This window comes from Nematolebias whitei, chromosome 15, assembly GCF_014905685.2.
Source record: "Nematolebias whitei isolate Nwh7 chromosome 15, NemWhi1, whole genome shotgun sequence".
NCBI classification, from domain to species: domain Eukaryota; kingdom Metazoa; phylum Chordata; class Actinopteri; order Cyprinodontiformes; family Rivulidae; genus Nematolebias; species Nematolebias whitei.
The window spans coordinates 23838484-23852416 of NC_056512.1; the positions used below are offsets into that span (position 1 = coordinate 23838484).

General features: G+C 38.8%; 1 protein-coding gene across 1 annotated transcript in view; it reads left to right on the forward strand.

The window, feature by feature from the left end:
- The window catches only part of LOC119422149 (protein shisa-8), a 173327-nt gene extending 160007 nt beyond the window's left edge, over nucleotides 1-13320 (forward strand). The window contains exon 5 of the mRNA XM_037689505.1: nucleotides 12510-13320. Coding sequence (XP_037545433.1) covers nucleotides 12510-13012 — 503 coding nt within the window. The 3' untranslated portion in view covers nucleotides 13013-13320. The remainder of the gene's footprint in view (nucleotides 1-12509) is intronic.
- The last annotated feature ends 613 nt before the right edge of the window (nucleotides 13321-13933 follow it).

Genomic DNA, 13933 nt, shown 5'->3' on the forward strand with positions numbered 1-13933 from the left:
TGTAGTGAGTCACGTGGGTACGTGTCACTTGTTGTATGACAAATATATGAAATATATTTATGCATACTTTTCACGAGTTCTTCATTTTTCTGACTGTGTAATGCCGTGCATTGAATTTAACAGAAATGTAACGAGAGACGTTATTACCTTTGACCCATCAAATGAATGGAGTCATTTATTTTCAGAATCAAAGTTTAACATCAAACATTTACATTAATTTGGCAAAACATGAAAATAATAACAGACAGTTTCACAGAAAATGAACTTCAAATCACTCGGCGGTGATTTGAGGACTTTGCTTCAGATATTTCTAAAATATCTGTACTAGTTTCGTGAGAGAGAGGTGAGTTTAAGAGGAAATTGAGATTTATCTTACAGAGGAATATGTGAGGGAATTTAATCTGTTTGACCAGAAATTGCACGCTCCGTCAGATCTCAGCTTTGCCCACGGTACACTTGGTCGAAGAAGAAGTTTTACCTTGTTGACGATCGATCACCTCAGTAAGAATCCTTTTCAACTGATATCAGCGTCTCCGTTGAGAACTGCTAAAATCCTTAGAGAGTCGTGCGTGGTTAGCTCAAACAGAAATTATAATTCCAAACGTCTCTGGGTTCTCGGCAACTCCAAAACTCTCCATAACTCTAGTTCTCTTCTGAACTCCTTCAGAACTTTTCCATTCTCCAGAATCTACTGCACTCCATGGAATCTCCTGCTCTCTTACTCTCTCTAGCCTGATAGGACCGGGAAGTTGTCACATTTTAAATGAGTTTACTTCCGAGTTTACTTCAGAGCTTTCTGATTCGTGGATAGACCAGAAAGAGGAGTGATTTTGTGACGTAAGATGTTATCTAAGCCAAGGTCAGAGGATGAGATTGTTTTAACAACTGACAGAGAGATTATTGCAGGAGAGCAGACTTCGTGGAGTCAACTCTTGGTAATCTTCTGAAAAAGTTTAAACATGACATCTTTCTCGGTAAACATTTTAGTTGACCGAAAACCAACCTTTCACATACTTACGACTCGACTCATTTCAGACAGAAAATCAAGAAATGCATATTCAGGTGATTTCTTCTCTGAATGAGGAATAAAAATCATTACTTACTGTTTATGTAAAATAAAAATGAGTAGTTCTTTTCAACCTGTAAAGCATTGAGTGAACTAACACAATTTGATTATCAAAACATTTGTAAGACAGTAATGATTATAAAGAATTGTCTTTTCTGCTTGATTAATTCAAGAAAGAAAGTCATCAGATGGCCCAGACTTATTCAGATCAATGAAAATAACAGTCTCTGTCCATCTGGTAGATTTGAGGTCAGATAAGGGTCAGACCAGGTTCACTACACTCCCAATGTTTTGTTGGTCTTTTTTTTTGTAAATAATTACCTTTTTTTTGCGGTTTTATTTATTTATTTATTTTTGTATCTTGAGATCTATGACGTCATCAAATACTCGAGTTATACTCGGGTTTTATTATGTTAATGTCGAGTTTAAAAATTATATACTCGTTCAACCCCTAATAGCAATGCCAGAAAACCAATGGAACGTAATTTATCGAGAAGAATATTGTGTGAAATGTTATCAAATGCTGCACTCAGGTCAAAAGGGCCTTCTCCTACTCCGCTCCTGTTTCCTGGAAGATCTGAATCTCTCGACCTTGATCTCTTTAAGTGGCTTCAAACATCTGATAAGTTCATGGCAAAAAGCAACACAGACCTGTTCTTGTTTTTAGTTTTCTACATCGCTTTACAATCTATCTGTTTTTGTTTCAGTTTTCTTTTAACACCATTTTCTTTCGTTTGTTCTTCTCAGCTTATATGTTTTATTTTATGATTGTCCTCTGTTGGCATCCCTCTTTGTTAAAAACAGGTCTCTCTCTTGTAAATGAGTCCCCAAGACACAATAAAACTAACCTGTATAAATAAAGGTTGAATAGACAAAAAAATCATCTGGACACTAATTTTATGGCATGACCAGCTTTTAAGGCACCAGTGCAGGGGTATTCAAACCTTTTCATACATACAGTATATCAAAACTGTCCAGACGAAAGAACTCGTAGGCCACAAAAATTGGAACTAAATGTAAAAAAAAAGCATTTATATTTTAATATTTTGGTTTGTTTTTTTTAACTCAACTGGAAAAAAATATGAAGAAAAGAAAAAAAGTTTACTGTTTGGTGGAGAGCTAAATTGTTGTAGATCCATCCATTGTCTTTACCCGATTCTTTCTTTTTGGCTCACGGGGTTTCACTGGTACCCATGTCCATCAATCACTGTGCGAGAGGCGAGGTATACCCTGGACAGGTCTCCAGTCCATCACAGGGACACATGGAGACAAACGAAACAACCATTCACTCTCTCACTCACACATAGAGACAATTTAAAGTTACCAATCAGACTAACATGCATGTTGTTGGTCTGTGGGAGGAAACGGGAATACCTGGAGAAAACCCACACATTCAACCTTTATTCCCATTGAGCCTCGGGGACTCATATACAAGAGAGACCTGAAGAGAACATGCAAACTCCAAAGGCCCTGGACCAGCATTTGAACCAGGGTAACCTGCTTGCTGAGAGGCGGCAGCTCTACCAACTGTGCCACCGTGCTGCCGTCCAAATGAATTGAATTTATTTGGTTTGATTTATAGACAAAATTTGGTATTGTACTTAATATTGCTCGTTTTAGGATTTTTTTTTCAACTGTTTTGCTGTTGAACCTAAAAAAAAAAATATATATATATATATATATATATTTTTTTTTTTTTTAATTATCACCAATAGATTTTCTGAACATTTCCATCTGCACCAACATCCATAATCCTGCAGGCCAAAATTTACCATTCTTCAACTGGGTCACATAAAATCACTTCAAGGGCCGCAAATGGCCCTTGGACTGTACTTTGGATACCCATGCACTGGTAGATGAAGAAAAAAGATACAGGAAAAATATTTAAATGCCTCGACAAAATGGCTGACTCGCCATTTAGCGCATCAAAAAGTAAATGAGGGAGAAGATAAAATCACTGACTGAAAATAAAACAGGAGCTACACTTAAATAAGGCTAAAAAGAAAATGATAGTTAAAATAAAATATAAAATCTCGGAAAATATATACTATATCAGTACATATGTTTTGTTGGAGGGTTTAGAAATGGGAAAATTTACAGCTAGATGCATAATCAGATGGTTTTTCCCTAATAAAATGTCATTAATTAGTATTTTACGGAGCTGGCCTTTGAAAATGCCCTTCAGACATTGTTCTGTTTTCCATTCGGACCAAATAAAATACATTATGTTGCAAAACTCTGAAATTCTTCAGAGACTCCAACTTATGCATTTATAATGCAGACTGGGCCCAGGGGCCCTGCTTCAGGCTGCCACTGGAAAGAGAGCAAAAGCTGATGTTTTAGAGGAGTAGAAATTACATAAAACCTGAGAGCCAAGAACAAGACAGACACTTGAGGAGAAAATGGTAAAACGGAGAGGATGTAGAGTAACACCATCGCAGAGAACCCCGCTGTTAGGCGGTCCTGCTCACAACACGTGTGCCAACACAACTGAACAGCAACAGCGTTACCAGACATACAATAATTATCATCTGTACAATAATTTTGCTCTCAGTACAATACACAATCACTAATTCTAAAAATCCTATAATGTACGATAATTTGACTGCCTCGATGCATGACTAAATTAGCGCAACGCGTCACTGACACATGAGAGAGGTTGGCGGTTTGTGGAACGATCACAGCGTTGCTAATTTAGTGACTAGTGAGTTTTCAGACTCCTCTAGTGGCTATTGTTTAAAAAAGGTGACTCGTCTAACGACTTCTTCTGGTGTTATTGAGACTCATTCTTTCCAACGAGCAGCAGGTGCTACCATGGGCTCCTCCCCCACTCTCCAACACACTGACAGTCCTCCAGCAGCGTCCTCCAGCTACAGTCAGAGCAGGACAGATTCATTCATTCATTCATTCAACCTTTATTTAGACAGGTTAATCCCATTGAGCCTCGAGGACTCATTTACAAGAGAGACCTGATTTCAACAAAAAATGATGACAACAATGGACAACAGCAACAACAATAGTTAATTATAAAAAGGCATACAGATTTTTTTCTTTTTTTGTTTTACAAATTAAAATAAGATGGCAAAAAAGTAACAAAAACTGCTAGATTATAAGGCGAATGTAGCAAACTAAAAACAGGAACATGTCTGCATTGGTCCCTGCCAGGAGTCCAACAGATTTTTAAAGCCACTTAGAGAGGTCAAGGTCGAGAGCTTCAGGTCTTTTTGTAAGATATTCCAGGAAACAGGAGCAGAGTAGGAGAAGGCCCTTTTGCCTAGTTCAGTCCTCATTGAGGGAACACTGCAGGTAATAATGTCCTGAGAGCGCACGTTGTAGCTGCACTCACACAGAGACATGTAGGAGGAGATGTATGAAGGCAGCAGACCAAGAAGTGATTTAAAGATGAAAATGTACCAGTGGGAAAGTCTGCGTGAAGTTAATGATGTCCAGTTAACCAGTGAATACAGGGTGCAGTGATGGGTATGATAATCACAGCCAGTTATGAATCTTAGTGCACCATGATAGACAGCATCCAACACATGCAGGGTTCTTGTAGCAGCATTCATGTAAATAATGTCACCGTAATCAATGGAGGGAAGGAAAGTCACAGTTACAAGGTGTTTCCTAGCATTCAGAGTTAGACAGGATCTGTTTCTGAAAAAGAAACCCAGTTTAACTTTCAGTTTCTTTACCAAGTTTTCCACATGGAGCTTAAAAGAGAGATGTGAGTCGACCAAGATACCCAAATATTTATAAGAATCAACAAACTCAATCGGGACACCATTTGAGGATGAAATCAGAGGAAGAACTGCTGGGACCAACTTCCTGTTTGAAAAAAGCATCCCTTTGGTTTTGTCGGCATTTAGGACAAGTTGAACTTAAACAACTTAATGTGTGCAAAAATGTTCCTGAGCTTTGATTCCAAACAAAACAGTAAAACCAATTTCTATGTGAAGTAATTCAATTATCAGATGTATTCAGTACTGGTTTCGGAGAGTGGATGATGTTAATTTCTCATATATAAATAAAGTACATGTAAAAATATTTGAGGCTGATCCATGATGAGTCAATGGCAGCCTGTAGAAGACAGTTCAATCTGACTAATTTTATTTTCCAAAGTTTATTTATAACAAAATTGAACAGAATTATAAACAAATGAACACAACAAAGTTAGCATTCTTTTTCCGTATGTAGATAGTTTATTTGCGGACACTCCTACTACCACCTAGTGGTCCAGCAGGTATATTACAGTGTTTTTATTAAAATTTAAAAACAAAAATAAATCATACGGAGTAGTGTAGCCTTAATTCAGTTCATTGCATCCATTCATTATCTTTACCCGCTTATTCCATTTTGGGTCACGGGGGTCGCTGGTGCCCATGTCCAGCAATCACTGTGCGAAGGGCGGGGTACACCCTGGATGGGTCGCAAGTCCATCACAGGGCCACATAGAGACAAACGAGACAAACAAACATTCAGTCTCTCACTCACACCTAGGGACAATTTAGAGTTACCAATCAGCCTAACATGCATGTTTTTGGTCTGTGGGAGGAAACCGGAGCACCCGGAGAAAACCCACGCATGCACGGAGAGAACATGCAAACTCCACCCAGAAAGGCCCCTGGACCGGGGTTTGAACCAAGGACCTGCTCGCTGAGAGGCAGCTGCTCTACCAGTTGCGCCACCGTGCTGCCAGTTCATTGCATATACAGTCTAATTTAATCCAACTAAAAACCAGTACAGATCAGTACAGGTTAGGTTTAGAAAAAAAAAGTATGAGTTGAAGAGTAAAACCTGGTCAGAAATAACTTCAGGGTCATATGAGCATGAAGTAAATCTATTCAAAGCAACCGGATGTTTCAAACATTGTGTTTACAGCTCAGGTCCAAACCAAACAAGTTTGATTTTATCTGAAGGTAGAAGTAGAAAATTAAAGGTTGTTTAGCCATTCTTGTTTTTAGAACACATTAATAATCTTACTAGTAGTTTTGTAGGGTTTTGTAGAGATGTTTAGCACAGGATCATCTGCATGTCTCTTACTGCTCAGGCATCACAGCTAAATAAAGCAGTTTAATATCACCTTTTAAATGATTTTTAAAAACTACATTTTCAAATCAGGAGCTCAAAGTGTGTCATATTAAAAAAGGAGAATCAAGCATATCAAAAGTTTAAAAAACTAACTCCTGCCTAAGCAGGTGATAGAGATGTTATTTAAAACAATGAATAGTTTTCAAATCCTCGAGCCAGCATGGAGAATTTCACAGAGGAAGTAAAGAATTTCTTGTTTCTTGTTTCTCGTTCTCGTTCAGCAGCTGCTGTTGAGTTGCCCCGGAGCTACACAAAACTCTAACATGAAGCGAAGCAACAGGACTGAGTGCTGGTCACTTGACTGGCACATGTGAAAGTAAAACTCATTCTGATTCAAAATTAAAAACTATACCATGTTTTGATTGAGTTTTTAGACTTGGCAGCTTTAAGCTACAGCTGATAGCCAGCCTAAGCTGCACTTCAAAGTTCAAGGTTCTTTACTGTCATTTGCATCACATGTGGCACATGAGGTGGAACAAAATTGTGTACTCAGGGTACCAATTACGTCCAATCCAACAACAGCAAAAATATAAATCGTAAAATAAATTGTAATAAGGATCTAAGATATAAACTAAGAAATGTGCTAAACACTAATAGTGCAAAACAAAACGCCAAACAACAGCAGCACGAACATGAGTCTGTGTTTTTAATAAAGAGCTTTTTTCTTCTTCTTTCGGCTGCTTCCTTCTTCAGGGGTCGTCACAGCAAACTAACTCGCACAAAGACTTATCATTTGTCTTTACGCTGGATGTGCTTCCTGACGCAACTACAGACCACTGAGCTACCACAGCTCTCTGTGTGGAGCAGAGAGCTGCTCTCTGTGTGGAGCAGAGAGCTGCTCTCTAGGGCGCCCGGGGGAGCAGAAGGTGGGGGTTAAGGGCCTTGCTCAAGGGCCCAGAGTGGGTCAAATGAAGGTAGAGACAGGTGTGGGTGCTTCACCTTTGCCACCAACATTTTGATGTTGTTAGTACGGGTAGTCAAGCTGGCGACCACAGGTCCTCCTTTTTTAACCTCTGCACCACCACTCCCATCTTAATAAAAACCCTTTATAAATGGAGAAACACATTTTGCTCACTACTTTGCACGACTCCCAGCTACTACCACACCAGACTTTAGCTTAATAGTTTTAAAATTGAATGTCAGAGCCCATTAAGTGTTTGCTGAGGTAGATTGGGTTTGTCAGCCATCTTGAATTGAATTGACTCCAAAAATTATTCAGATATGCATTTTTATCTAATAACTACTTTCTGAAAGGTTCATCAAAATGCATCCACCAATTTGTGATATGTTGGGAACAGAATGATAAAGAATACCTCCCTCATGCATAGCGGCATCATATGATTGCCATCTTTTATGACGGGGGCAAATATTTATAAACCTGGGGTCTTTACTCACAAACTACACAGTCAGCCACATTCATTGGCCCTGGTAAGTAAAAAATAAAATTAGAGTCATTGTTCAGATCCTAAACCTGATCTTATCATGATCTAACGTTTGGAATAAATGATTTGATCAGACATGCAGATACACAGTCTGATGGAATACAACAGATAGCAGGGAGCCATGTTAGGAGGAAGACATGAAAATGTGATGGAAAATACATAAAATATGTTTTTCATTTTCTTTTCCTTGGGATTTTACAGCTCTCCCAGGCAAACGAAGCAAACAAGGTTGTTGGTGTCTTCAAGGTTCAAGGTTTTTTATCGTCATTCGCGTCACATGTGGTACAAGAGGTGGAACAAAATTGTGCACTCCAGGTCCAAGTTACATATACACCCAAAAATATCAATAATATAAAGTACTGAAAGAAACGGTATATAAGAATACACTAAGATATACACTAAACAAAAGCTAAATGATACGCTAAAAGATCTAAGATATACGCTACAAGTAATAATGTAAATGTCTATAGTGAGCAGATGAGTATGAATGCAGCAGGATAAAGGCAAGAGATCAGCAGCATGGATAATCAGCAGCACAAATAATTCACATGTCACCACTTAAAGTGGCATTACAGTGATTTTCCTAGTTAGAGATTCATGAGTCTAACAGCCTCAGGGTAGAAGCTGTTCCTCAGTCTAGTGGTTCTACACTTAATGCTCCGCAACATTCTGCCTGAGGGGAGCAGGGCAAAAAGCGTGTGTGCTGGGTGAGTGGGGTCCTTCATGATGCAGGTGGCCCTCTTCCTGTATCTGGAGATGTAAATGTCTGTGATGGTGGGGAGGCTGACTCCAACATACTTCTGTGCAGCCTTCACCACTCTCTGCAGAACTTTCCTTTCTGCAGCTGTGCAGCCCCCGTGCCACACGTTGATGTTGGAGCAACGTCATGAGGGGCAACATCATGATGGTAATGGGGGTATTGGAGGACAGTGATAATGACAAAACAGCTGACGTCCTAATAGCCACTACAAAAATGTCAGATGCTTGGAACTTCTACATTCACCAATCAAGAATCAATGAGTTGCTTTGACACAAACAGTGGCGGATGTTTTCTCATCTGGTCAGTGCTGCTCAGATACTAAATACATATAGTGGACTTAAACACAAACTTATCAGGATGCTCTTTACTTTACTGAATAATTTCCCTGGGATGGTTAAAAATATGATGCATTCTTTCTCTTGAACTAGATAGGAAATTTTAAAAACAACAATATAACTTTTTGTTCTTTAAACATGTTCGTTCTGTACATTCTGCTGGTCATAGCATCTTCCAAACTGATTCAGAACAGCCAGGGTTGCTTACTGTATGTTATAAACCTAAGTAAATTAACTAGTCAGCTTGGGGGGAGGAGGTGGGGTAGAGGTGTCATGGACCTGCAACCTTTAATCAAAGTCAAGCAGTACAGAGATAATGTACGGTCGTTAATCAAGAGCGTACAGTTTCCTGGGTTCTACCGCAACGCGCAGAGCAAGTCTGAGTCCAAGAACAATTCACACAGGAGCACAAGAACTACGACACGAAGTGCAGCCTTTTCTCAATTACAGGACATAATAAAAATCTACCTTACCTCAAGTGTACAAAAGTACAAAATATTCCACCGTGTCAGTATTTCTTTAAAACGTCAAAACCAAAGTAGAAAAGTTACATCAAAAATACAGTCCACTCTTTGATTCTATAGCTTTAAGAACCACATTAAGCAGCAATAACCTAAAGTAGTTTTGTGTATAACTTTAATCCATTCAGTTCCACTCGTATTATTTACAGTATATTACAACAATTCACAACAACATTAATCTCAGGGCACTATGCAAAAGTAAAAGAATTGAATTATAAATCCAATTCTAACTCAATCACAACTAATTAACTCATATCATTAAACAATACCTTCACGTACAGAACATAATGAAATGGCATTTAGTAAAAGACTGAAGTTTGCTTTGAATCTTCACTTTGTCATAATCCCCATTCTGAACAGCACAATCACTGATCCCAACTCCTCAGAAAGGAAAGTAGCTATTGGCTGCTCTAAAAGTGGCTAGATGACATCATCACCTAGTTTGCATAAAAACACATACCTTAAATATTTTCCTGTACAGTTTCATGTTAAAAAAAAAAAAACTATTTTAGCATTTAAGTGTATTTTTAGGCACCGCACATGGAAATGAGCTAGAACACTATAATCTCCAACAGTGCATCTTTGCTACATTAGAAATCATGTGATCTTCCATAATAATATTAGAATGTATATAAGCTATCTAATGTATATAAAAATGTAAAATTTCCTCAAAGATGTGTGCGCTACAGTTGTACCAGTCGAACTGATAAAGGAAAACGTCTCTCATTCCATATATAAGCAGATTTAATCTTATTTACCTCGATGTAAATGTGATCCGACCAGAGTTGAAGCTAATAATGTAACCGTTTAAAATAAAAACTAGCTTAAAGCAGATGTCATCACTGTTAATTATTGAATTAGCTCTTTGATGTTAGCTGCTGTGGTAGATAATGTTGTACAGAATGTAGCATTATATTGAATCATGCTACAGTTTAGCACAAATTATTAAACAGTACAGTTTGGTATTGCCTCCGATTATGCAACATTTACACACTGTAAAATAATATTTATTGTGACTATTTTTAGGTTTCCATTACACAAACCTGACCTTTTGAAGAGATGGTTAGTTTATATCAGTAGAGACAAGTTTCATCCTTCAAAGTATCACTGGGTTTGCAGTGAACATTTTCTAAGTGTCCACTACATAACAGGTAAATCATAATAAATATATGTTATTCCAATACTGTTAATCAATACCCTTTGTATGTCATTTTTGAGTTGTGTGTGTTTTACTGACTTCAGATCTAGTTTAGATTATCATTGCTTGTAAACTATATACTTTCCTGATAATTAATCTAGCTGTTTTACATGATTGATCAATGAAATTAACATTAATTGTCAATTCTATTAACATATTGTAAAAAGGTGAGAAATAATCTGTGATAGATCCATTTGAATTTGATGTCAATCAAGTAGTTGCTTTGTCGACTGTGAGTTGTTGCCCTCTTTGGTCGCCATCTTTGTTCCTCCCTGATGTCAAGTGGACGGGATTGGGAGTGCGCTCTAGTTGTCTTCTTTAACTCTATGCTGAGGGCAGAGACAGCTGAATGGTTAGTGACTTCACGTGCATCCTCTAAAAGTCTTCAAAAGTTCCCAAACACTGGAAAAAGTTGCTAGATTTGTTACTAGTTGCTTTTTTGACCCAAAAAGTCACTAGAGGAGTCTGAAAACGTGATAAATATAATGACAAATTAGCTAAGTTGGCAGCATTGAGCACAATGGTGACAGTAGAAAGGAATGACTCCCTTTTGACTGAAAAAAAACTCTGGCAGAAACAGAACCAGGCTCAGTGTGGCCAGCTATTTGCCTTAACCAGCTGGAGTTTGAGAAGACAGGAAAGATACAAACACAAAAGGAATGGTCCAATTGTTGTTGTTGTTGTTGTTTCCCTGTGTGAAGAAAACCAGATAAACACGCCTTAATGACAGCAGTAACTGAATGAACATGAAGAATACAGAGTGAAGGCCCCAGAAGAGTGAGGAAGTGTGGTCAGTTTGTCCTCCAGCAGTCCATGCCTATAGCAGCAGAACTAGGGGATAGCTCAGGAAACACAAGCCAGCCCTCAAAGGGCTTATCAAAAAGGAATGTTTGTCATTCTTAATCCTAGCCCTAGTGTTAGCCGCAGGGATAAAAACTGGAAGCTGGTTCCACAAGAGGAGCCTGATACTAACTGAAAGCTCTACCTCCCATTTTACCATTAGAATTCTATGACCCATAAGTACACCTACAGAGATCCAAACATAAAATAATTACAGCAGTCTGGCCTAGAAATTATAAAAATACAAGGTACAGGATAATCTGGTCCAAAAACAACAAACTTTGTCTTTTTTTAAGTTTATAAGCAGAAAATTAAAAGTCATCCAGATCTTTGTGTCTCTAAGGCAAGTGTGCAATTTAAATAGCTTGTTAATTTGGTCAGGCTTTATGGACAAATATCATTTTGTATAATCAAAATATCAATGGAAATTAATTGCCTGCTGTCTAATTTCCCTAATAGAAGCATATATAAAGTAAATAGTATTGTACCAAGCACTGAACCCTGTGGAACTCCATGACAAACTCTGATTTTTAAAGAAGATTCAATAACAAGAATAAGCTTGAATGTATTTATTTTTTTAATTAAACATAGAATTGTTCCTTTAATATTATATTTGTTTGTTTAGTATTATGTTTAAACTTTTATCAGCTTCTCACATAAGTTTGGTGGAATTCTGGCTCATTCTTTTTTACAAAGTTGCTTCAATTCATTGAGATTTGAGGACGGTTTTGTTGTAGGTTTTTAGCTGTTTTTGTGATTGTTGTCTGGTTGCATGACAATTTCAGCCAAGCTTTAGCTGTCAGTTACATTGCCTCGTATTGAAATCTAAGGAAGGTGCAAGGTGCCCATGTCTTATATGCAAAACAGGCCCATATCATCACCCCTCAACCATCATGCTTGACAGCTGGTGTAAGAAGAACCAGAACATTTTTTTATCTCAAATATGAGGGCCGTATTTCATGAGAGCAGTACAAAATCCAAGCGTGAAAACAAATACATCCTGCACTTGAGTAAAAAAAATGTACATTCATCATCATAGACCACAACTTATTATTATAAAGCAAGATGAAACAAAAAGGTGACGTGAGGTGTAAAGATTTACTTTAATTACATTACTGTAAAGCAAAAAAAAGGTTCTTATTAGCTGTTAAGAAATAATATAACCATTTTCCGCATACTATTTATTTAGAAGTCTTGTTGTTGGACAAATTTTAACCATTTTCTGTATTTTGTTTTTTATCATTTTCCCCATCATCCAGACACAGGTGTGAGAGACTACTACAAGAGCTACCCGATGATAGATTACACCCACCGCCAGTCTCCGCCCACTTTCCAGCCGATCAACTTCCACCCCAAAGACAAGCCCTTCCTCCCACCACCTGACATCCACGTGCCTCTGGCCATCACCATCAATGCTTCCCAAATTCCAAAGCCTAAGATCTCCAAGACCAACACCCACCCGCTCACTTCCAGCTCAGCCTTCAAAGTGTGGGATCCGAGCAAGAGCCACATCCAGCACCCGACAGCCACTCACATGAGCATCGGGGGGCAGCAGCAGCACCACCTCATCCAGCAGCAGCAGCACCTCCAGCCACTGCACCAGCAGAACAGCCGGCGCCTGGCCTACTCCAACAAGAGGCAGTTCAGCATCGAGACGCTGCCCGAGCTCTTCTCACAGCCGCTGGGCTACAGCCACTCGCCACACATGCACCCCAAACACAAGGGACTGGCCACCAACAGCAAGACGGAGGTGACGGTGTGAATAAACGAACACAAAATAAGCAGAATAAAAGAAAAAACACTAACAGGGTTAAAGGGAAATGTTCCGATATCCTCGATGTCCACAACTATGACGTTGTGTAAGCAAATATCACATACAGATTTTTTTTAGCTGCATCAATTTCACCTAAAAGAAAACATGAATATGTGCGATATTTGTATATCTTTATAAACTACTGGATCAGACAAATACGGCATGGAGGAGATGGACTAGCAGGTGTCAGCTGACCCTTTGAACCTGGCAGCTTTTCTAAATAATTGAGTGACCTCAGTGCGCTGGCTCTGCTTTGTTTCCTCTCAACGCCCTCTCGGATCTCTGCTCGGCTCTGTAGCACCGCTCCACTGGGTGCAAATGTCCGAATCACACATGAAGCCTCGGCGTTGAGGTTGTGTGAAAAAACTGATGAGGGTGGGGGAATGTATTCTCAGAGACTTTGGCTTCCCCGTCAGCCGAGATAATACCATTGTGTTGTCAGCTCTCATTGCCCTCCAGCACTCCGAAGAGTGAGATATCGGCCTGGCAATCCGAGGCTGAGAGGAAGGCAGGGGAGTGTGGGAAGTATTCATCTCATTCCAGAGGCAAATGCGATGAGAAGGATCAGAATCATACACACAAATGCATGCACACGATACACACTTGTCAAATAGTACAGAATATTCCAGACAATGTCAGGGGCTACAGGCAACTCCTCCTCACATCAGCACTCTTTCTAAGACTAAAAGACACAAACTTATCTCAAAACACGCATTCTTAAATTAAAGGCCTTGCACAGCAAATACAGTATGTAGTTGTAACGATTCCAGTCAAACCCCAAAATTACCAGTATGTGCAATCTCATGCAAGATCACACAATATTACACTCAGAGTATGTGCTGAGGATGAATCTCAGCTACTCCCACATCA